This window comes from Salvia hispanica, chromosome 2 (assembly GCF_029641045.1).
Source record: "Salvia hispanica isolate PSC_SH4W2 chromosome 2, Shi_PSC_v1, whole genome shotgun sequence".
NCBI lineage: Eukaryota > Viridiplantae > Streptophyta > Magnoliopsida > Lamiales > Lamiaceae > Salvia > Salvia hispanica.
Window position 1 is genome coordinate 15,030,133 of NC_142693.1, and position 26,509 is coordinate 15,056,641.

Here is a 26,509-nt window from a genome sequence, read left to right on the forward strand (position 1 = left end):
TTAGGTTTCATTATTTAATTATCTGATGAGTTCGACTTTTGATTTTTTAAAACAGCAGTAGAATATTTCTGAGGTTAAGTAGTATGTATTTAAATTTTTATGATTATTGACATTAAAAGATGTCTGTTGACATAGTAGTATTGACCTTTTATAAAATAAATATTAACATAATGTATGCTTATTTGAATTGCTGTTGACATAGTCATATGGTTCCTATAAAATAGACATGTTCTGTACAAACAAACATGAATTCATATGTGAAGTGTCAGAGGATTACAAAGTATATCAATAGGGTATGATGGCAATTGCCATATGTATGATTGTAGTTGCTATAAATTTTGAAATGATAATACTGTATTGTTGACATTTTGTTGAAATAGTGATATTGACATTTTATACAATAATTATTGACATAATGTGAGCTTGTTTAAATGGTTGTCAAGATAGTTATATGATTAACATTATATTACTGTATTTTTAACATTTTTAATATACTTGCTTTTAAACCAGAAAAAAAGAACACAACAAAAAGAAAAAGAAGTACATCAATTGATGGGGATGAGTTGATTAGATCTGAGATTAGAAGTAAAAGAAAAAATGACAAGAGACCATTAATTGCTTCTGAGATTAGAAGTAAAAAACAGAATGAAATGTATACAGAGGCTAAGGAACAGAAAAAGAAAAGTAATTTCTTTTCTAAAAGGCTTCTAGTCAAAAGGAAGACGTGGTATTTTATTGAAACACTGAGAAAATTGAATGAGGCCCAGATTAATGCTGTCAAGGACATGGGTTTTGGGAATGTTTTTCATTTCAACATCGATTACATTCCTACCTATTTGGCATTTGAATTGGTGAAATGCTTTGATGAAAAAGAGTGCAAGATAAAGCTAAATAATAGGAGGAGTGTTAGTATAACAGAGGACGATGTGGAGCTGGTATACGGATTTCCGAGAGGTAGGATAAATTACTCCAGAGATAACTGTAAAAGTAATGCGTCTTTCATGAGAGATATAGCCAAACATTGTGAAATAAAAGGAGGAAATGTTAGCCATAAAGCTGTGGAAGAGCTTATGTTAAAAGATAGTGAAGGAGGGCCATGGTTCAAAAGATTGTTCTTGTTACTATTAGAATCGGGATTGATTGAGCCATCAACATGTGGAACAATAAAGTCTTAGATTGGTGAAATAGTTGACGATCTGGACAATATTCGAAATGTCAACTGGTGTTCATATACATTGTTTGTTCTGAAGTTTGCAAAGGAAAATTGGTCAAAGAAAAAGATGAATGCTTTTGCAGGACCACTTCCTTTGCTCATGGTATGTTTTACGTTTCACATTAAAGATTATTAATAGTGAACATAATGTTGACATAATGTTGTATATGTAGTTGATATAGTTTATAATTGTTATTGATATGTATTCTATATGCAGCTCTGCTATATGGATAGAGTTTTACAAGCCAAACGTTCAGTTCCTCGCACATTCCCATTAATGAAAGGCTGGACAAGCACACATCTCCAGGCTAGGGAAGATAAGGAGATAGATGTGGGAATATTTGGTAATGGACTTATCTTCAGAAGATATGTCCGTAATCTGGAGCAGGAGCAGGAGTAGGAGCCTCAACAACAGATTCCACACGTAGTTGACAGTGGGGTTGGGTCTTCCCAAAACGTTGTCCCAAAAGATATCATGCAGAATGTAATGAAATACATTCTACTCATAAATTATGGGAAGACCAATCTAGTAAAAACCCTTGAAGAAGTTCCTACACACGTCCTAACTAATCATCTATTTGGATTAGTATGTGATATTGCTAGATCTGCAATTGGAAGCCCAACAACTTCTGTTCAATTTGTGGAAGACAAGTGTGTAAAATTGGCATAGTCATTTCTTCAAGACAAAAATGAGGCATTTGACAACTGTAAAACAATCTGTGAAGCACTAGTTACTGTTGAAAAGAAAAAGGAAACACTTGACGATTTGACTAAATTTCCAACTTTCAAATGGAGAGATTGCTATAACAAAGTAAGTACATTTTGTTTACATACCTTTTCTCTAAGTTGAAATTAATTTAATATTAATTATAAATAACCCTTTCAATAGACTGCTGAAGAAGAAGTACGTGACAAACAACAAAGTGAAGGACAAGAAGAACAAGAAGGATCAAAAGAGGACAACACATGTGGCATCAATAATGAATCAGCGTCTCCTATATCACCACCTGTACTAGAGTCTAATAACAAGGAGAGTGAGACAGAAAACCAGAAAGACCTTGAACAGGTATAATTTACAATTACTATCTTAAACTATAAAGATATTCTGCATTTTATAGAAAAAAATATAATTAACATAACATAATGTGTTTCAATTGAAATAACAGGAAGATAAGGAGAACCAAGATGACACACATGGTGAACCGGACAGAGAAAATCCACTGGATAAAGGAGATAATATTGTTGAGGTAACTAAAACTAAGATTAAACAGTATAATATTTTTATAAAATAAGTGAAGTGTTGTTGACATGACTTGATAGTGTAGTTGATATAAGTTATAATAATTATTGACATGGCTTCTACGTGTAGTTGACATGGACCATTTTATTTACATACATTTCTCAAAGTTGAAATTAATTTAATATTAATTATAAATTACTATTTCAATAGACTACTAATGAAGAAGTACATGAAGAACAAGATAATGAAGAACAAGAAGAAGGAGAAGCATCAAAAGAGGAAACAACATGTGGTGTCAATAATGAATCAGAGTATCCTATGTCAACACTTGTATTAGAATCTGGTAATAAGAGGAGTGAGATAGAAAATCAGAAAGATTATTTACAATAATTATCTTAAACTCTAAAGATATTCTGCATATTATAGATAAAAATATAATTGACATAACGTAATATATTTCAGTTGAAACAACTTGAAGATAAGGAGAATGAAGATGACACACATGTTGAAACGGACAGAGAAAATCAAATGGATAAAGAAGATAATATTGTTGAGGTAAGTATAACTAAAATCCATTATATTATTTTTATAAAATGAAAGAAATGTTGTTGACATGACTTGATAGTGTAGTTGATATGATTTATACTCCCTCCGTTTCGCAATAGTTGAGGCGGAGGTTAGGGGCACGGAGTTTAAGAAAGGGATGTTTAGTGGGTTAAGTGGATAGATAATAAAGTAGATGAAGTAGTTGGAGTTTTTAAATTTGAATATGAATTTTGATTTGACACTTTTATTTAAACTAAAAAAATTGTACGACCATAATTCATTCTTTAAATTATTTATTCATTTGTTTATTATTCACATATTAAAAAATAAATTCTGAGTTTAAGAGAGAGAAAGCAAGCCGACAATACATAGACTTGAGTAAAATGAAGTCTTTTTTTATTCACTCGAATGTTGGCAGCTGTAACATTTAAAATTCAAGAAAGGAAATTTACAAAAATTTCGTCAAAAATTATGGCGCCATTTAACATTTCAATTAACCAAAAGGGGCGCCACTTTCTACTTCCTCTATTAATACTCTACTGCTAACAACAAATAAGTCCTCCCCTGAAATAAATGCTCAGCCACCAAATGGAGTAAATGCTCTCCTTAGCAGCTGAAGTTTCTTGAATGTTGATAATGGGACATCAGGAGTACTCCTCAGAATTCAAGAACCAAGTGGTTCAATTCATCTTCGGAAGGTGCGTGGCTAGTGTACCTCCTCGTGGCACACTTAAGGCGGCACAAGACAAATTCAAAATCTCCCGGCAAACCTGTACAAGGTGGTGGAATACTGCAAAAAAACAACAACAAAGAGGAGAATCAATGCAATTGGTAAATGTAAAAAAAGTGAGGCCTTACCCCAAAAAGTTGCATTTGGATATTGAGTTATTCAAGAGTATACCTTTATCAAAAAGGTGCAATCTCTTAAGTGTGGCAGCCCGTTTAGGTTGTTCAAAAGCAACTGTTTGGAGGTGGGTTAAGGCTGGCCTAATTAGGCCACATACATCAGCCATTAAACCCAACCTAACAGCTGAAAACAAGCTGTTGCGACTGAGATTCACCATTGAATCTATAGAACTTGACAGAATCTTGAACAAGATCAGGTTCAAGAACATGTATAACACCATACATGTTGATGAAAAGTGGTTCTACATGACTAAAGGAACTCAAAGATTCTATCTTGCTCCCGGAGAGCAAGAACCTCATAGAACATGTCAAAATAAGCAGTTCATATCAAAAATAATGTTCATGTGTGCAGTTTCTAGGCCATTGTTTGGTGTTAATGGTGAAGTCTTGTTTGATGGAAAAATTGGAATTTTTCCTTTTACCGAACAAGTTGCAGCCAAAAGGTCAAGTAAGAACAGAAAGGCAGGCACTTTGGAGACAAAAGCCATAGAGAGTATCACAAAAGATGTGACGAGAGATTGCTTCATCAATAAGGTAATGTTTGCATCTCTTTAATGCAGTTAATTTATGCACATCTGCCATTACATACCAGTGTACCTACCTTCTCATGATACACTGTTAATGAATTTGTAATGTTGTGCAAATGATGATTTTATGCATGGCACATTGTTGGGAACAGATATTGCCTGCCATCATAGCCAAGTGGCCAGATGGGGCAACTAAAGTTCTCAAAATACAACAAGACAACGCAAGGCCACACATCAAAGACAATGATCCAGCTTTCAAAGAAGCTGCACAACAAAGTGGTTTCTCAATATCAATTGTGCAACAACCACCTAACTCCCCTGACACTAATGTCAATGATTTGGGTTGGTTCAGAGCAATACAATCACTGCAACAACAGACTGCATGCAATAGTGTGGATGATTTAGTGAATGCAGTTGAGAAATCATTCAATGAATTAGAGCCACAGACTTTGGACAATGTTTTCCTAAGTCTTCAAAGCTGTTTTATGGAAATTATGAAAGTCCAGGGTCATAACAGCTACAAGCTGCCCCACATAGGGAAAGCACATTTAAGGAGGACAAATCAACTTCCAATGGATCTAGAAGTTCCAGTGGAGCTAGCTATGCAAGCAATTGCTTATCTGCGGGACCAGGGGAGCAACCAAGGATTGGAGATGATTTCCCAATCCTTAGGATTATGAAGGTATAGAAGAAGCTTTTGTGTTTTTTGGATAGACTGCCTATGTGCATGAATGATGCATTTAGTGAATACACATGAATGCACATATCATGCAAGTGTTTTGTGTTTTGAATAGGCTGTCAATATGCTGATGCATTTTGTGTTTGTAAAAGGTTGTAACTGTGCAACAGTGATGCATTTTGTGGTTTTAAAAGAGGTGTAAATGTGCAACAATGATGCAAGGGTTGTTAAGGTTGTGAATTCAGCAACAATGATGCATTTTGTGCTTTTAAAAGAGGTGTAAATGTGCATGAATGATGCAAGGGCTGTTAAGGTTGTGAATTCAGCAACAATGATGCATTTTGTGCTTTTAAAAGAGGTGTAAATGTGCAAGAATGATGCAAGGGCTGTTAAGGTTGTGAATTCAGCAACAATGACATTCCAAATTCACCAAATCACCAACGAAATTCACAACATCACCAACACCATCACAAACCAAATTCACAACATCACCAACACAATCACCAACCAAATTCACAAAAACACTAACACCATCACAGTTATATACACTAAAGACATTCATTCAATTACATATCACAGATCACATATATAACCAACAATCACAGATCAATACACCAATGAAAATCTATGATGACAAAGTGAGCATATAGAAAGATCTCACCCATATCACGGATCCAAGCAATTTTCACCGAAGAGTGCCTTCACCTCCCTTTCTGCCTCAGCCTTGTTTCTCTCCCATGACACCTTGTCGGAATCGGTGATGACATAACGCCTTACAAACTCTTCATCCGACATTACTGGGCTGTCGGTCACCTCATTGGTGGAGTCGCCTTCACCAAAGAGTGTCTTCACCTCTCTTTCTGCCTCAGCCTTGTTTCTCTCCCATGACACCTTGTCGGAATCGGTGATGACATAACGCCTTACAAACTCTTCATCCGACATTACTGGGCTGTCGGTAACCTCAAAGATGGCGTCGCCTTCACCACCAGCAAGACCTCCGGCCGGAGAGGCGCTGCCTTCACCTCCAGTTACGCCTCCAGTCGAGTAGCCGCCGCCTTGGCTGCAAGACACGCATCCGGTTGGGGAGGAGCCGCCTTCACTGCCAGTGACGTCTCCGGTCAGGGGAGAGGCGCCTACGCTTCCGGCGGGTTCTCCTATGTGAGACCGGCAGATGTACAACCATAGATGGTGGATTAGCCCTTCATCATCTGCAGCTGATTGTCGAGATCTACGACGGGAATTGCTCAAAATACGACCTCTACTCCAGGATCTTACCGAAATACGACCTCTTCCCCGGGAAGCGACCGACATTCTCCCTCTACCGCGCGAGCCTGCTGGAACACGGATGAGGCGGGGGTTAATCCAGCCATCGCTATCAGCGAGGGGATTGCGTGGTTGTCTCAGGTTGTTGGCGATGTGCGAGCGGTCCATCGTTTGGGGTCGGCGAAATGAGAGAAGATGAGGGCGGCGGCGGATTTCAAAATCTAGGGCTGCAAGTCGAAGAAGAGAGAAGGGGGAGAATTTTGTGTAGAGAGAGAAGAATAATGCGGCTAATGAGAAGGGTTGGAGCGAATTGTTTTTCATTCTTTAATTAACTTAATTAAGTGTAATAAGGGTTGTTAATAAATATGACTAAATCACAGTTAATGTGCTAATTATTTCCTTATTTGGAAACGACTCAACTATGAAGAAACTTCCCGAAATGGTAAAATGACTCAACTATGGCGAAACGGAGGGAGTAATAATTATTGACATGACTTTTACGTGTAGTTGACATAACTTATAAATGTTGTTGACATAGCCTCTGTGAGTAGTTAACATATTATGTTCTGTAGTTGTCAAGAGAAAGAAACAGAATCCATATCCCTACATTGCCAGTTTCTGATCCTAAAGGGATGAGCCAAATCTTCACTTTTGTTATTTAGAATTAATTATAAATTAATAATTTAATAGGCTGTTGAAGAAAAAGAAGAAGAAGAAACAAAAAAAGACACAGTGGGTGATAACAATAGTGAATCAGCCTCTACTATTTCACCACCAGCTGCAAGTTCAATGGATGACGTACATGTTGAAATGAACAAAGCAAAGCAACAGGAGAAAGGAAAAGAGAAAGAAGAGAATATTGTTAAAGTAAAGTAACTGAAACTAAAATTAGATATTGTATTATTTTTATGAAATGGCTTGAAAGTGTGGTTGACAGTTGTTTATAATTGTTATTGACATGATTTGTATGTGTAGTTGACATGTCTTATAATTGTTGTTGATGTGAATTTTATTTGCTGTTAACATGTATCTGTGTGTGGCAGACATAGTATGTACTGTAATTTATATAACTCGTATGTGCGGTTGACACGATATGCACCATACTTGACATAATTATACTAGTTGTTGACATGACTAGTATATATACTTGACATGATTTTAATTGAAACTAACATGAATTTTATTTGCACTGACAGAAGACTGTTGTTCCATGCTCTGAGATTCCACTGACAGAAGCTAGTGTGAAAGAGTCTGATGATAAAATGCATTCCGACCCATTCCTAGGCTCTCCAGTTGACATAAGAGCTGTAGATACAAAAACATACCTGGAATCATATGAAAGAACTGTCTACTACTACATACTAGAAACAGAAGGAACAGATGAGTATGCATTATTTAATTATTTCATTGATCTAAAAAGTATTTTTAGTTTTCTATGTAGTAAATATAATTTATGAATATTGTTCATATGTCATTTGTATAACTTCATTTCAGAAATGCATGCGTTTATGAAGATGATTTTACTTGGGCGACCAAGGAATTGTTTTTATCACTGAAGCCCCATGTTGAAATTAATGTGGGTGTAATAAACGCGTGGGCTTCACACCTGAACAACAGAGAAAATGAAAGGCCAACAACATCACTTTCACGCTTTTTTATGAGTACATCTCCATGTGTAAGTAATCTTAAATTATATGTAAACTGTTTGAGTCAGATGCCTCCCTAACAAAAAATGTTAATTGCAGAACTTCAATGTAACAAATCGGCAGGAAAATTGGGATGCTTTGACAGCAAAGAGAAATTTTATTTCTCAGATAGATAATGAGGTTGAAAGAAGACCAGATTTCAACTGGAGAAAAAAATTGATTTGGTAATAAGATCTAAAAATGATATCTATGTTAGAATATGAACAAGTATTCTATGTATATAATTATATATTTCATGTCATACAGGTCTTCTTCCCAGTTTGTGCAGATAACCATTACTACCTTGTAGTACATTGGATGAAGAAAAACATCATTGACATCATAGATAATATAAAGCCACTTAAAGATACAGATCCGTTGAACAATTATGACATTGATATTGGCTTACTGGTATGCTTTTATATATGTTATAGACATATTCTCTACATTGTGTTGAAATGCTATACATGTAGTTTAATTTAATTATTTATATATTTTGCAGAAAGATATGTTCGAAGGATACTTCATAGAGAAGAAATTGCTAGATCTTTCAGAAAATATAAACAAGTCTTCATTCAACTTTCTGAATTTAGAATGGGCAACAACCACAAACATAAAGGATTGCGGTGTCTATTTGATGAGGCACATGGAGACCTATGTTGGGAAAAAGGGCAGTGATTGGGATATCGGCTTCTCTGCGCGTAGTCTGAAGATTATCCAAATACTCAGGGGAAGATATTGCTGCACGATGATTGCATCAATTTACAATAACCAGAGATCAACAATGTTACAACTAGCTCGTGATTGGATGGAAGCAAACATGGACAAATTGTATAAGCTAGACAACAAATACAAGAAGTTGTTTAGTTGTAGAAAGAGGAAGTGAACAAAAACAGATTTTAATGTTTGATGTTAACTTATTTTTGGGATTGGTTTTAAAATGATTATTATGCATTCTGACTTTTGTTGACATGGCTAGTATTTGTAGTTGACATGACTTAAAATTGTTATCAACATGTTTTCTATGTATTATTCACATGGATACGTAAAACAGTTATCACAGTATATTATTTTTATAAAATGAGTGAAGTGTTGTTGACATGACTTGATAGTGTAGTTGATATGAGTTATAATAATAACTGATATGGCTTCTACGTGTAGTTGACATAATTTATAAGTGTAGTTGACATAGCCTCTATGAGTAGTTGACATAACTTATAAGTGTAGTTGACATGGCCTCTATGAGTAGTTGACATATTATGTACCGTAGTTGACATTACTTTTATGACAAGATATGAACCGTAGTTGACATGGCAAGAATTTGTAGTTGACATGAATTTTATGTCCATTGAAAAAGAAAAGCCAACAACTTCAACATTTGAACAACATTGAAAAAAAACCTATGCAATCTTTAATAATATGTCAACTATGAAATCAGTACAACAACTTAAATAGAAATGTCAACAACTTGAATTGAATGTCAACAGCTCAAAAACAATTCTTGTAACTAAAAAATATTTACACCTATTTTTCTTAATTTTCAAATTTTAAATATGTACTGGCAAGATTATCATAAAAAACATGTTAATAGTTTCCATATAAAAACTCAACATTTTGTCCATACCTTAATTATCAAATGTCAATAACTTATAGGAAAAATTTGAACATCTTATCAATAGGCTTCATATAAAATTTCAGAAAACTCAATATTTAGAACAAATTTATAAATTATGGTCATACAACACATGTCAATATAAAGCAAATTAAATATCAAAAACAACAAAGAAAATATAAATCATGTCAACTACCTTTTTTGTGACATCCCTAACCCGAAACATGCATAATTTTTTATATTATTGCATATTTTTTTGACACTTGCATAATGGATATATTAAAAGAGTTTTGTAGAGAATAATATTAAATTAATTAAGAGAAAAAAATGTAGTTAATTATATATTTGGACAAGGTACTAAATTATTATTAATAAATATATGTATTACGTATAAATTAACAAATATAAGTATATTAAATACTTAAGTAGATTAGATTAGTACCTATTGATAAATATAGCTACGCATAATATATATATGTGTGTGTGTATTATATTACCTTTATGCATACATGTTATAATTTATATATTATTTGTGATAGGTGTGCTTATAGAAAATACGTGTAAGTTGCTAAACAATAAGTCATCTCAAAACTTTAGTATAAATGAAATAAAAATAAGATGAAAATGGATGAGATCAACCAATTTAGTGGTTCAGCGAGTTATTTTGCCGACTTAGGTAGATTATATTAATTCTTATCATATAAAGCTTTTAGGCTTCTCATATCACACGAGTAGAAGGAGAAGAAAAAAATCCCTATTCTAGTGCTTTGCAGAGTAAGAAATTGAAGGGATCAAGGGGTGATTAATTTCTCTTCTAAGGACCAAGGGCTATAGAGCGAGAAACAGGAACAAGTGTCCGACCAGATTATCTATCTTAGTCAGGTGTGTATAAATCACATTTTTTATTTTATATATTTTATATGATTGATTGCTATGTGTTAAATTGGAGTGAATATTTGAGTTATATGATATAAGACTAAATGGTTATGTGTTATTTGATATTGATGGTGAAATGTGATGTGAATATGTGATTTGTGCAATGGATATGTTTATCTATAGTATTGGAATTAATTGATGGAATATATGATTATGTAATTGGTGCAATGGATATGTTTGATGTATCATATTGGAATCATTTGAATCATGGGATTAAAGAGGATATGTGACAGTCTTGCTCTGGATCTGATATACAATGGCAAAAGACCTACGGGTCATATACAATGATAATAGACCTACGGGTCAATACAAAGAGCAAAGAGGGACCTTCGTGGAAAGGTCAAATCAAAGAGGGGCCTTCATGGAAAGGTCAAAATATGCAAAGAGGGACCTTCGTGGAAAGGTCAAATAAATATAAGGACCTACGGGTCGTATACAATGGAAATCCCGGGCAGATACCAGGCTTGATCTGTCACAGAATAATGAAAAGAACGGAGAGGCATATGCATATGAATATGAAATTGTTTACGATATTTATTACTTCTGGTGATATATGTTGGTGAAATAATGTGTTTGATATTTGTGTGTGAAATTAAAGGTAAGGTTTATATGCACTGAGTTGTGGCTCATATAAACCACTAATATTTTTCAGGAATAAGATATCAGTGAACCTTTTTTGTCAACATGAGTCATAGGAACTCCATATGTTATCAGGGTCGGCGGCTGACGCGTTTTTGGAAACCTTCTCCTCCTCATCATTTTTTTGCATGTAGATAAATATATAGTATATAGAGTGGTGAGAGGGTCTCACTGCAGTTTAGAATGGTTTGAAATATGTAATTGATAAATGTTGATTTTTGAAATGATATAATATGTGCGTTTTATGTACTTGAAACGTGAGTTAATTTATTTAATATTTACAATTTATTTATTATAAGTAGTACGTCAGATAGGGTTGGGTGTGACATTTTTTTAATTCAAAAGTTAACGATGTCATTTTCTTTTTTTCTAATAAAATGCCGGAACAAAAATTTAATTCAAAACCCTCTATTCTACTAACTATTTTGCTAACTCACAAAAAAGCATAACAATTAATGCTAACAAGAGAGAGATGAGCTACACTCTATTCTATCTTCTTCTCTCTCACAAATAGATTACCGCTCAAAAAATTTCTACTACTCTCTCATATACAAACCCTACATCTACTCGACTTCATCTCTGTTCTAGATTTCTAAATCGATTAAGAGTATTAGGAATGTCAACCGGATAAAAAAACACAAGTGATTCAACTGGATCGTCGGCCTTTCCTGTAAAAACGACATCAGAAACGGAGGTCAACACCAAATCAACAAATAGTACTGAAACGACTCATTCAGGTTAAAGATTTCTTTCGTTTATTAATTGTATGACTTCAATTTCAGTTTTTTAAAACACAGTTTTATTATCTAAAAGATTTTATTTTTAGGTTTAATTATTTAATAATCTGATGAGTTCGACTTTTGCTTTTTAAAACACCAGAAGAATAATTTTGAGGTTAAGTAGATATGTTCTGTAGAAACAAACGTGAATTCATATGTGAAGTGTCAGAGGATTACAAAGTATATCAACAGGGTATGATGGCAATTGTCATATGTATGATTGTAGTTGCTATAAATTTTGAAATGATAATACTGTATTGTTGACATTTTATACAATAATTATTGACATAATGTGAGCTTGTTTAAATGGCTGTGAAGATAGTTATATGGTTGATATAAACTAGATTTGTTCTATTTAGAAAGGATTGTTTATGTTAAACAACATATGACTGCACTTGTCATATATAGGGGTGTAGTTTCTATTAATTTTGATATTATATTACTGTATTGTTGACATTTTTATTGTACTTGCTTTTTAAACCAGAAAAAAAGAACACAACAAAAAGAAAAAGAAGTACATCAATTGATGAGGATGAGTTGATTACATCTGAGATTAGAAGTAAAAGAAAAAATGACAAGAGAAAATTAATTGTTTTTGAGACTAGAAGCAAAAAACAGAATGAAATGTATACAGAATCTAAGGAACAGAAAAAGAAAAGTAATTTCTTTTCTAAAAGGCTTCTAGTCAAAAGGAAGACGTGGTATTTTATTGAAACACTGAGAAAATTGAATGAGGCCCAGATTAATGCTGTCAAGGACATGGGTTTTGGGAATGTTTTTCATTTCAATATCGCTTACATTCCTACCTATTTGGAATTTGAATTGGTGAAATGTTTTGATGAAAAAGAGTGCATGATAAAGCTAAATAATAGGAGGAGTGTTAGTATAACAGAGGACGATGTGGAGATGGTATACGGATTTCCGAGAGGTAGGATAAATTACTCCAGAGATAACTGTAAAAGTAATGCGTCTTTCATGAGAGATATAGCCAAACATTGTGAAATAAAAGAAGGACGAAATGTTAGCCATAAAGCTGTGGAAGAGCTTATGTTAGAAGATAGTGAAAGAGGGCCATGGTTCAAAAGATTGTTCTTGTTACTATTAGAATCGGGATTGATTGAGCCATCAACATGTGGAACAATAAAGTCTAAGATTGGCGAAATAGTTGACGATCTGGACAATATTCGAAATGTCAACTGGTGTTCGTATACATTGTTTGTTCTGAAGTTTGCAAAGGAAAATTGGTCAAAGAAAAAGATGAATGCTTTTGCAGGACCACTTCCTTTGCTCATGGTATGTTTTACGTTTCACATTAAAGATTATTAATAGTGAATATAATGTAAACATATATCAACATATGTCGTGACATATGTCACTGATTTAGCATTTGTTGATATATGTTTCTCTTAGTTGACACTGGATTACTCCTACAGTTTACAAAGTAAGCACATAATGTTGTATATGTAGTTGATATAGGTTATAATTGTTATTGATATGTATTTTATATGCAGCTCTCCTACATGGATAGAGTTTTACAAGCCAAACGTTCAGTTCCTCGCACATTCCCATTAATGAAAGGCTGGACAAGCACACCTCTCCAGGCTAGGGAAGATCGGGAGATAGATGTTGGAATATTTGGTAATGGAGTTATGTTCAGAAGATATATCCATGAACCAGAGCAGGAGCCTCAACAACAGATTCCCCACGTAGTTGACAGTGGGGTTGGGTCTTCCCAAAGTGTTGTCCCAAAAGATATCATGCAGAATTTAATGAAATACATTCAAATCATGAACTATGGGAAGACCAATCTAGTAAAAACCTTTGAAGAAGTTCCTACACATGTCAAAACTAATCATCTATTTGGATTAGTGTGTGATATTGCTAGATCTGCAATTGGAAGCCCAACAACTTCCGTTCAATCTGTGGAAGACAAGTGTGCAAAATTGGCAAAGTCATTTGTTCAAGAAAAAGATGAGGCATTCGACAACTGTAAAACAATATGTGAATCACTAGTTACTGTCGAAAAGAAAAAGGAAGCACTTGAAGATTTGACAGAATTTCCAACTTTCAAATGGAGAGATTGCTATAACAAAGTAAGTACATCATTTTGTTTACATACATTTTCTCTAAGTTGAAATTAATTAATTTAATATTAATTATAAATTACTATTTCAATAGACTACTGAAGAAGAAGTACATGAAGAACAACAAAGTGAAGAACAAGAAAATGAAGAACGACAAGGATCAAAAGAGGACAACACATGTGGCGTCAATAATGAATCAGCGTCTCCTATATCACCACCTGTAATAGAATCTGATAACAAAGGTAGCGAGACAGAAAATCAGAAAGATCTTGAACAGGTAGAATTTACAATAACTATATTAAACTATAAAGATATTCTGCATATTGTAGGTAAAAATATAATTGACATAACGTAATATATTTCAATTGAAACAACAGGAAGATAAGGAGAATCAAGATGACACAAACGTTGAAACAGAGAGAGAAAAACCACTGGATAAAGAAGATAATATTGTTGAGGTAACTAAAACTAAAATTAAACAGTATATTATTTTTATAAAATGAGTGAAATGTTGTTGACATGACTTGATAGTGTAGTTGATATGAGTTATAATAATTAATGATATGGCTTCTACGTGTAGTTGACATAACTTATAAGTGTAGTTGACATGGCCTCTATGAGTAGTTGACATATTATGTACCGTAATTGACATAACTTATAAGTGTAGTTAACATGGCCTCTATGAGAAGTTGACATATTATGTACCGTAGTTGACATTACTTTTATGACAAGATATGAACCGTAGTTGACATGGCAAGAATTTGTAGTTGACATGAATTTTATGTCCACTGAAAACATAATATTGCTTCATTATCTGAGATTGCACTTCCAGAAGATAAAAACAAATCAGAACTCAACACAGCAGAAGTAAATGATGTTGATATACTGCCATACCTCGAAGTTCATGAAAGAGATCTCTACTACTACATAGTAGAAACTGGAAGAACAGATGAGTATGTATAATTTAGTTTTCTAAACAGTTGACAAGATTTATGATTGTTGTTCATATATTATTTTATAACTTCATTTCAGGAATACATGTGTGTATGATGATGATTTTACTTGGGCATCCAAGGAATTGTTCAACTCACTGAAGCCCCATGAAGAAATCAAATCTGGTGTTATTGACTCATGGGCTTCACATTTGAACAACATTGAAAAAGAAAAGCCAACAACTTCACCTGCACGCTTTTTCATGACAACATCTCCAACCGTAAGTAATCTAAAAATTTATATAAAATATTTGAATTACAGATCTCCTTAACCAAATATGTTAATTGCAGAATTTCAATGTTACAAATCGGCTAGATAGTTGGAATACTATGATGGCTACGAACAAATTCATTGATGAAATAGAGAATGAGATTCAAAAAAGACTAGAATTTGATTGGAGAAACATTGATTTGGTAATTAGATCTAACAATTAAATTTTTGAGAAAATATTAGGATGTGTTCTTTGAATGTAATTTTATCTTCAATGTCATATAGGTCTTCTTTCCAATCCGGGAACACCGACGTTACTACCTGGTAGTATTTTGGTTGAAACAAAGTAAGATTGAGATCATAGACAACAAAAAAGTTAATGGCATGGAAGCATTAGAGGAGTATGGACATGAAATTGGTTTACTGGTATGATTTTTTTTATATTATTGAAACAGTCTCTACATTCTGTTGATATAATTTATGCACAATGTTAAAATGTTTTTTATTTGTAGTTTTATTTATTTATTAATATATTTGCAGAAAGATATGTTGGAGACATACTACAAAAAGAAGAACTTGTTAGAGATATTCGAAAATATTAATAAGTCTTACATTGATATTCTTTCCTTGAAGTGGGCCAGAAGCAGTAACATAAAGGAGTGTGGTGTCTATTTAATGAGACACATGGAAACTTATGTTGGAAAAAAAGATAGTGAATGGAATGTTGGCTTCTCTGCACGCAACATAAAGATACTCCAGGTACTGCGTGGAAGATATTGCTACAACTTGATTGCATCAAGTTACAACAACCAGAGAGTGCCCATTTTAGAAGTAGCTGATGCATGGATGGAAGAAAACAAGCACAGATTGAATAGTTTAAACAACAAATACAAAAAGTGGTTTGTTAATAGAAAGTAGTGAAACAAAATTTGGGATGTATTTAACGTTTAATGTTGTTAGCTTTCTTGTTTTGGGATGGATTTCAAAACAGCTACTACTGTGGTTTCTAACTTTTGAACTTATGAAAATGTATATTTTCTGTTAATTTTGTTATGATTCACATGACTTATTATTATTGTTGATATGGCTTACAATTGTTATTGACATGACTCATAATTGTTGTTGACATGATTCTATAGATACTTAAAATAGTAAATAATATAGTTGACACGGCTTTAACGTGTAATTGACATGACATTTATGTATCGTTGACACTATATGCACCATAGTTGATATAATTGTTATTAACATGACTTATAATTGGTGTTGACATGGCTTATACTTATTGTTGACACAGTTCTGTGCATAGTTGACATGACTTATAATTGTTGTTAAAATGATTCTGTGCGTAATTGACATAGTATGTAACGTAATTGAAATGGGTCTATACGTAGTCGACATGACTGACATGATTCAATTTGTAGTTAAAATACTATGTAATATAGTAGACACGCTTGTATGTGTAGTTGACACGGCTCTAACGTGTAGTTGACATGAATTTTATGTACCGTTGAAACGATATGTACTAAAGTTGATATAATTGTAAAACTAATATAGTTGACATGGATTGTACGTGTAGTTGACATGGCTTAAAACATAGTTGACATGACTAGTATATGCCGTTGACACGAAGTTCACCATAGTTGACATAATTATATTAGTTGTTGACATGGCTAGTACGTATAGTTAACATGGTTTGTAACATAATTGACATAACTTGTACGTGTAGTTGACACGATATGTAGCGTTGTTGACATGACTGTTATGTGCCGTTGACACGATGTGCATCATAGTTGACATAATTATATTATTTGTTGACATGGCCAGTATATATAGTTGACTTATTTTTTAAGTGGTTGACATGTGCACATTAAAAACATGAAGGAGCATAAAAGCAAGGCATGTCCAACTTGTATTGAAATGTCAACAACTTATAACCAAATGTCAACACTTTGTATAAAGGTGTACAACTCAGAAAATAAATCTTAAAATTAAAAAAACAGAATCATAAATAGATGTCAATAGAGATTAAAATCAGATATAAACAACAAATGAGAAAATGTCAATAATTTGTAGTCTATGTCAACAAATAAAAAAAAACCCCTGACTATTAAAAAAAAAACAATCATGTCTCCTTTCTGCCACAACTTCTAGCATTATGATCAGTAACTTTGTGACACTTTCCACAACGCCTATGAGGTTTATTTGCTTTTTCAATTGCTTTCTCTATGATTGACTTAATCCTGCTTTTCTTGTCACTTGCACCTCCTTTTGTACTAACCACATCTGGAGCATGGACAGTTATTTCTTCAGGAACAACAATACCATATATGTTCATGATTGAATCATTTTTATCAAGAGAAGACGATCAAGCACAGTCATCTTTAAAGATTTGAGAACCAATACCCGCAAGCAAATTATCCAAAGCAATCAAATGATCTTTATTTCTAAAAGCACGCTGATATAGACCAAAGTAACGACCATGACACCTGTTAGGAATCTGTAGTTTGTCATCTTTGTTAGAACCTGCGCACATATAAAATGTTAACAGCATATATAAGATGTCAACAGTCTATATAAGATATGTCAACAACTTAAACAACACATGCTAAAACTTAAACTGAAATATGTACAGAAAACAGTTTGCATACCTCTGTCAGACGCACTTTCATCAATTGTGAGACCATGAACTGCCTTTAGTAATTCACTTTTAAGCCAACGGTTACCAACATATTTCTCTGGAATATTGTTGACATCTTTGTTTCTGAGGATGAAAAAAAGGTGGCTGCATAGATAACCACACCTTAAAAATAGTTTACACTCACATTCATATGACTCAGTCTCTATCTCATGTCTAACTGTAAAGATCTTCTTTCTAGCATCAGAAACTTTGAAGACCTCGATGTTCTCCAATGTGGACATAATCATCCGACAACTCTTATCAGCCTCAACAATCAAATCTTGTACCACTCTAAACATCCTATCTGTGTAAACAGATCCCAAATGCTTCTCAAATGCTAAATCAGTGACATATTTTGGAGTGATTACAGAATCATAATAGTCAAGCCTTTCAGTTTAATTCCTTTAAGCATCAATGGCATTGTTATACTGAAGAGTGAAGTCAGCAAAATTGAACAACGGTTTTGAGTACCTCTTAAAAAAACTGTTTTCAGATTCTGAAAAAGATGTTGTTCTCATTAAAGAACCCATAGTAACATCTCTAAAGAAGGCTGGGATCCACATCTGTCTGATCAAAAACATATCCTTAAACCACTTATGATCTTCTACACTATATTTTTCAACAATACTAGTCCATAATATATCAAACTCCCAAACACAAGACTTAAACTCCTTACTAAACTTTTCTCTATCAGAAATTGATTTAGGTATCTTCTCAAATAACTTGCTCATAATATGCCACATACACAAACGATGCCTTGTACCAGGTAATACCTTCTCAATGGCAAGCCTCATTCCCCAATCTTGATCAGTGATTATGATTCTTGGAGCAACACCCATGCATTCAACAAATACAGTGAAAAGCCATGAAAATGCATCACAATTCTCACCGGATACGAAACCAGCTCCAAACGCAATAGGACACCCATTATTGTCTTTCCCGGTAAATGGACCAAACACCATACGATACCTATTGAACAAATACATCAACACAAAACATCAATAATGTCAATTATAGGTATATGCTATGTCAACTATTAAATCAGAAATGATGCAAAGTACAAATGTATCATATGTCAACTACCATATCAACTACTATCTATGTCAATTACTAAGTATAATAAATAAACTACCTGTTTGTTGAATATGTTGTATCAAATGCTACAACATCTCCAAACATGTGGTAATGCTTCCGAGACTCAGCATCAGACCAGAATAAGCTCACTAACTTATTATCTTCAGGTGATAATTGATATTTGTAAAAAAAGCCTTCACAAATTCTCTTCTTCTCTTGCATCTGATTTAGGACCATTTGCACATCCACTTCTTTTAATTTCTCTTTAATATCACGTGAACAATTCCTAACATCAGTCAACGTACACCCAACAACATCATAACCACCGAAAAACTCTTTTAATAAGTTAAAAGTAGAGGTAGGACCGATGTTAGCTTTGGTGCAATGTTCAACAAACTTGTGATGAACATCATTCAAACTCCGATTACCTTTCATAAATCTCTTATGATCTTTGTCAACCATAGTATGATTGTATTCCTCAACAAACTGATGCACAAGGTAATACTTATCACTAAAATCAGAAAAAAAAACTTATAACTAATTCTCGCTCCACATCCACACCTTTTGGTGCCACGTCTACGTCTCTTCTTTGAAGATACTTCATCATCATCAGACACATTACCATCCTCAGATACATTAACATCAACATCCAACGAATCTACTGTATGAAATCCTTGTCTATTGCAAACAATGTACTGAAAAATAACAACACCACCACTAGACCTATTTCCAAATCTTCGACAATCAAAACAACACTCCTGAGCATACTTTTCATAAAATGAAATTCCTTCCTCAAGAGAAGAAAATTTTTGACCTTCATAAGGCCTCAACTCAGGCTTGCAAATTGGAATAACAGGCCCTACAACATAGAATATTTACCAAGGAACATAAATCATGTCAACAGATTTTCAAGTCATGTCAACAGAGAATAAATCAACAACATAACAGCTTTAGTTATCTTTAAAGAGGTGGCTGCACTCTTGTAAAATTCTTAGACAATTGTTATAAGTTATGTAAGCCAAAATATCAGAACAAGCTTCAAATTACCAGGATCAAAATGTCCAGTTTAATTAGAATACACCGATTGAAACAAAATATTTAACAAGTACACATAAATCATGTCAACAGAGCATAAATCACCAACATAACACAACAAAATAATGTTAATGAAACAGAATGTCCACAAAGAGCATAACAACAACACAGAATATTTACCAACTAACATAAATCATGTCAACAGATTTTCAAGTCATGTCAACAGAGCATAAATCACCAACATAACACAAAAAATCATCTTAATGAAAATCAAACCAAACTACCTCCACCATTCATAAATCATGTCATCAGATTTTCAAGTCACGTCAACGCAAATCAAAAGACTTACGTAAATTACCCCTATAGTTATCTCTAAAGAGGTGGCTGCACTCTTGTAAAATTCTTAGACAATTTTTATAAGTTATGTAAGCCAAAATATCAGAACAAGCTTCAAATTACCAGAATCAAAATGACCAGTTTAATTAGAATACACTGACTGAAACACACGATGTCAACATAATGATTAACAAGTACACATAAATCATGTCAACAGAGCATAAATCACCAACATAACACAACAAAATAATGTTAATGAAACAGAAAGTGAACAAAGAGCATGGCAACAACACAGAATATTTACCAAGGAACATAAATCATGTCAACAGATTTTCAAGTCATGTCAACAGAGCATAAATCAACAACATAACACAACAAAATAATGTTAATGAAACAGAATGTCAACAAAGAGCTCATAACCCATACTTTTCCCTTGAAAGCTCACAACTGATTAAGAAAAAAGGGTTAAACAGTCTACACCTAAAGTATCCATAGATTCCAAACTCAACCATGTTTCTGAACCTTCTAAGTATTTATGGTCTTTTGCTTAGCCAATAACTAACTGATTTTTTTAAATCAAGTTAAGGACTCTGATTATGGTCATATCATATGGACTTTTACATTAAAGAAAATCCAACCAAACATTGATCCACTAAGACTAACATTTATTTCCTCAGTTAAGAATTATTGAGCTGATTTCTCAAGTAGCTTCACATAAATCAGAAATAAATCAGAAAATTACCCCTATAGTTATATCTAAAGACGTGGCTGCACTCTTGTAAAATTCTTAGACAATTGATATAAGTTATGTAAACCAAAATATCAGAACATGCTTCAAATTAACAGGATCAAAATGTCCAATTTAATTAGAATACACCAATTCAAACACACTATGTCAACAGAATAATTAACAAGTACACATAAATCATGTCAACAGAGCATAAATCACCAACATAACACAAAAAATTCATGTTAATGAAAATCAAACCAAACTACCTCCACCATTCGTCGACGTAGACTCGGAATAAGATGAAGAATCCATCAAATAACACTTAGCTGTTGATTATGAACTGAAATCGAACCTGAAGATGAGAAAATAAAAAAAAACTAATTAGGAACAAATTTAACTGGGCATCAACAAATAAAGGATAAAAACAGAATAAAAGTGGGTATAATCGACCGAAAAACGTCAAAATCAACAGAGAAATCCGTCGAACAGGTCGTCTATTTTTCGAAAATTGAATCGCAAATCTGGTATCGTTGAAATCGTTGAAACCGTCTGAGTCTAATTTTGCAAATCAATTGAATCATAAATCATTAAAATAGATTCAATGAGAGATATGATTCAATCCTTAAATCTCACCAGAATCGCCGACGAAAAATAAAATCTGGTGAAGAACCCTAAATTAAAACGGGAAAAGACAGTTTTACCCTTTCATATTAAATTAATCTAATAATATTTATTGTTTGGCAAAATCTGGACCACTCATTTAATAAAAATGAGTGGCTGATATTGCATCTCATTTCTCAATTAGCCTAAATAATCTCAATTGATCATGATCCTATATATATATATATATATATATATATATAGGGGAGCATTAAGGTCCTATTTCCCCCTTAGTGTCTATTTCCTTCTTAATATCAACCATTAGATTAGAATGATGGACGGACTAGATGAAGCCTCACAAAATCATCCCGTGTTGCATTATTAGGTTCATTCTGTGCATTATATGGGTAAAATTGTAAAACAGCCATGAATTAAAACGGCAGGAGCGAGATTTAAGCAATCCTTCTATATGCTCACTCTCTCTCTCACTCCAAACGTCTCTTCCCATCAGCCCACGATTCTCAAATCGTCTCCCCCATTTCCAAATAGGAAAAACCCTAGCCGCTACTCAAATTGAAGAGACACCACCACTCCCGACGATTTTTCGCCGTGAAAAGCACCGCCGGTCGACGATTCATAGTTCTAATGTGATTCCTTCACCGCGCGATGATAGATTTACAGTTGACAACAAGGCGGGTTTCAAAAGTTCCGATTTTTGGTAAGAAACACTGCTAATCGTCAATTTTCGTCATTAAAACAGTGAAGATTTTGTCACACATTTGGTCGACACATTTAATGATTCAATTTTTCGTAATACCCACTGTTAATCACCTATTTTCACAGCCGACACACCACCTAATCGTCGATTCAATGTTTTCTCCTAAACAATATCACGTTTTTCACACTTGTTTTGGTCGAGATTTTCGTAAATCGTAAAATCGTGTTCATTTTTGATAGGGTTCTGTCCATTATTGAAGTATGTAGTGAATGACTGGTTTCCAATTGTGTATTGGGCGATTTGGTAGATGAAATCGTATCTGGGTTGATTTTTGGTTTGTCTTGTGTTTGCCTTTATATTCATTCGTGCATTATTTGATGCAATGTGTACATTATTGTAGGTAGTGGTGTGCATTACTTTTTTGATTGAATCTACATCAGTCGGTTTGATAAAATTCCTGAAAATTGAGTGAAATTTGTATTCATATTTGCATTATTTGTTGCCATTTGTACATTATTGTAGGGAGTGGTGTAAATTATTGTATGGAGTGGTGTACATTATTTTTTTTGTTTTACTTTAAATGCATTGGTTTTATAAAAAGGTCAATGGTTGATAGAATGTAATATTCATTGGTGCATTATTTGCTTACTTTTGTACATTATACAGTTAGTATTGTGCATTAATGCGATACATTATTGATTTTTGGGCAGCGGCGAAGCAACCTAGGTTAGATATTGACGAAGCGGTGGATGATGTTCTTCCACTTGCGATTGCGCAAAAGTTCAGGGAGAGGTTGGTTGAGCAGCAAAGGTCCTATTGCCTCCCGTCTGATTTCCAAGAGGGAAAAGGCTATAAAGGAGGCTACTAGGCCTCTTAGACGGTGCAAGGCTTGCGATGAGATGAGACATCACGACTCTAGAAACTGTCCAATGTTTAAAGAGATGGCGAAGGAGAAAGAGCTTCATAAGGGCAAGAGGAAATCTTGATGTATCTTGTACCTAAAAACATTATTAGTTCTAGTTTTCGGTTTAGTCTTAGTTATCATTTCGTTTTGAATGTTATTAATCCTACCACTGTCAACAATTTATGCATAATAATTTTACATTTTTAGTCTGTTAATGTACATTATTAGTAACGGAATTGTACATTATTGTCTACAAGCACTTAACTTTCTGTACGTAATTATTGAAGTAGAGTTCATTATTAGACACATTTTGTACATTACACATAATATAATTCCATTATTAAACTGTTAACATACATTATTATTCATGAAGATGTACATTATTGTACGCAATGACATAACTTGGTGTATATTACATTTCTGGGGCAGTTCATTAATAAGCACATTCTGTACATTATTCATGTAATTTCATCCATTATACAATTTCTTGTTATAGCCTAGCCCCATGAGTTGCTAAACCCAAGGGGAATGATTCAAACTCTCTGCCCTTTGTGATGGTTCTGTTTGTGAGTGGGTACTACAACCTACCCCCATGGATTGTTAAACCCAAAGGGCATGAATTCAACTTCCTTTCAACATTAATCTATTCAATCCGTACATTATTCACTGATCCGTGCACATTATTAGATACTATTGGTACATTATTTACTGTACCAAATCTTAAACGCATTAAAAAAATGAAATTTAACTCATGCGGTGGTGCTATAGCCTAGCCCCATGGGTTGCTAAACCCAAGGGGAATGATTCAAACTCTCTTCCCTTTGTGATGGTTCCGTTTGTGAGTGGGTACTACTAACCTAGCCCCATGGATTGCTAAACCCAAAGGGGAATGGATTCAACTTCTGTCACACATTAAACCCATTGTAATGTACATTATTCAAAGCTTGCATATACATTATACAACCATAATCGTACATTAATACAATCTACATTATATACTTAATATAGAACATTACTTGTCGAAAATTTACAAGCTGTAACTTACGACAAGAAAACACTAAAATCTGTAAATAATGGATGATTTCATGAAAATAAAACGACAATTGATGCAAATTAAAACTAAATACAACAACGAACTAATCACAAACAAATAGAGAAAACCATAGAGGTCAATTACACACTTAATACAATAACTTTCTACAAAAATTTATCAATAATCAATAATCAAAATAATATCAGACGTCTTCAATTGAAAAAAGACGACATCAATTTCTTGAGAAGTTCTTCAATGGAGAAAAAACGATGAGGGAGAGAAGAAAGATTGTAGCGTCGACTCTAGCGCCAACCTCGACGGCTTTCTTCCTTATGGAAGCGGCGGAGATATCATTTTCCCATTAAATTGGACTAGAACATTGAAATCAATGAAGAAATACTAAACTAACTTCTGGAATAAGAACTACATAATTGCTTCTATGAATTGCAGAAGATACCGTAAAACATGAAGAGAGAATATATTTAATTAAGGAAAATAGAGCTGATTATTATTTACCAAACTAGAAGGAGAGAATTAAGGAATGAAATTAACCGTGCAAATCTTTGCTCCCAAATATGCCCTTTTTGAATTAAATTAATCATTTTAATAATTCAATTTAACATGAAAATCAGCCATTAGATCTTGAAAATGGATGGTGGAGATTGAGAAGGAAATAGAACAAAAGATGGAAAAAGGATATGAATACATCCCTATATATAATATATATATAGGGTCTTGTTAGGATGAGATTTTTGAGCATAATTGAGAAATGAGGTGCAATCTCAGCCACTAATTCACAAGATTAATTTAATGTCAACAACTATCACATTATGTCAACACGTGGGTATAATTGTCTTTTCATTAAATTGTATTTGAAATCATTTTCTAAAATCCTTTCTAAAACTCTAGCTGCACAGTCTTCAAATCTTCAAATCTTCAAATCTTCAAATCTCCTCAATATTCAAATCTTCAAATCTTCGACATTCAAATCTCTTCAACATTCAAATCTTCAAATCTTCAACATTCAAATCTTCAAATCTTCAAATCTTCAACATTCAAATCTTCAAATCTCTTCAACTTTCAAATCTTCAAATCTTCAACATTCAAATCTCTTAACATTCAAATCTTCAAATCTTCAACATTCAAATCTTCAAATCTTCAAATCTTCAACATTCAATAAAATAACACTTATTAAAATGTCAACAACTAAAAAATAACACTTAATAATTCACATATCAATACCGAGAATATCGAATGTCAACAACTCGTATTAAAATGTCAACAATTAACAAATTACACTTACAATTCACATATCAATACCGAGAATATCCAATGTCAACAACTCGTATTAAAATGTCAACAACTAACAAATAACACTTATAATTCACAGATCAATATCGAGAATATCGAATGTCAACAACATGTATTAAAATATCAACAACTAACAAATAACACTTAAAATTTACATATCACTACCGAGAATACCGAATGTCAACAACTCATATTAAAATGTCAACAACTAAAAAATAACACTTATATTTCACATATCAACAACGAGATTATCGAATGTCAACAACTCGTATTAAAATGTCAACAACTAACAAATAACACTTATAATTCACATATCAATAGCCAGAATATCGAATGTCAACAACTCGTATTAAAATGTCAACAACTAAAAAATAACACTTATAATTCACATATCAATAGCGAGATTATTGAATGTCAACAAGGGGGTATTATCGTCAATAGACTACACATCAAATGTCAATAGCCTGCATCAAATGTCAACAACTTATAGTTGACATTATATGCGTGTAGTTGACATAAATTATATATGTAGTTGACATGGATTATATACATAGTTGACATTCGTGTATAGTTGACATGAATTGACGTAGTTGACATTATATGTGTGAAGTTGACATAAATTATATATGTAGTTGACATGGATTGTACACATAGTTGACATGAATTGTATATGTCAACGAGCTATATAATTAATGTCAATAGCAAAGTTTTACTTGTATTTAATGTCAACAACAAATATTTTAATGTCAACAACGTTTTACGTATAATTTATGTCA

General features: G+C 33.2%; 1 protein-coding gene and 1 long non-coding RNA gene across 2 annotated transcripts; both read left to right on the forward strand.

Annotated features, from left to right (window-relative positions):
• Positions 1-3,103: 3,103 nt before the first annotated feature.
• Positions 3,104-6,096, forward strand: LOC148931633 (uncharacterized). Its single transcript, XM_089063649.1, has 2 exons — positions 3,104-4,439; positions 4,585-6,096. The coding sequence occupies exons 1-2, from the start codon at positions 3,627-3,629 to the stop codon at positions 5,110-5,112; spliced, it is 1,341 nt and encodes a 446-aa protein (XP_088919775.1). The 5' UTR covers positions 3,104-3,626; the 3' UTR covers positions 5,113-6,096.
• Positions 6,097-10,403: 4,307 nt separating this feature from the next.
• On the forward strand, positions 10,404-11,495 carry LOC148931634 (uncharacterized). The gene is made up of 2 exons (XR_016134993.1): positions 10,404-10,553; positions 11,260-11,495. It is a non-coding gene; the product is annotated as an uncharacterized LOC148931634 (long non-coding RNA).
• The last annotated feature ends 15,014 nt before the right edge of the window (positions 11,496-26,509 follow it).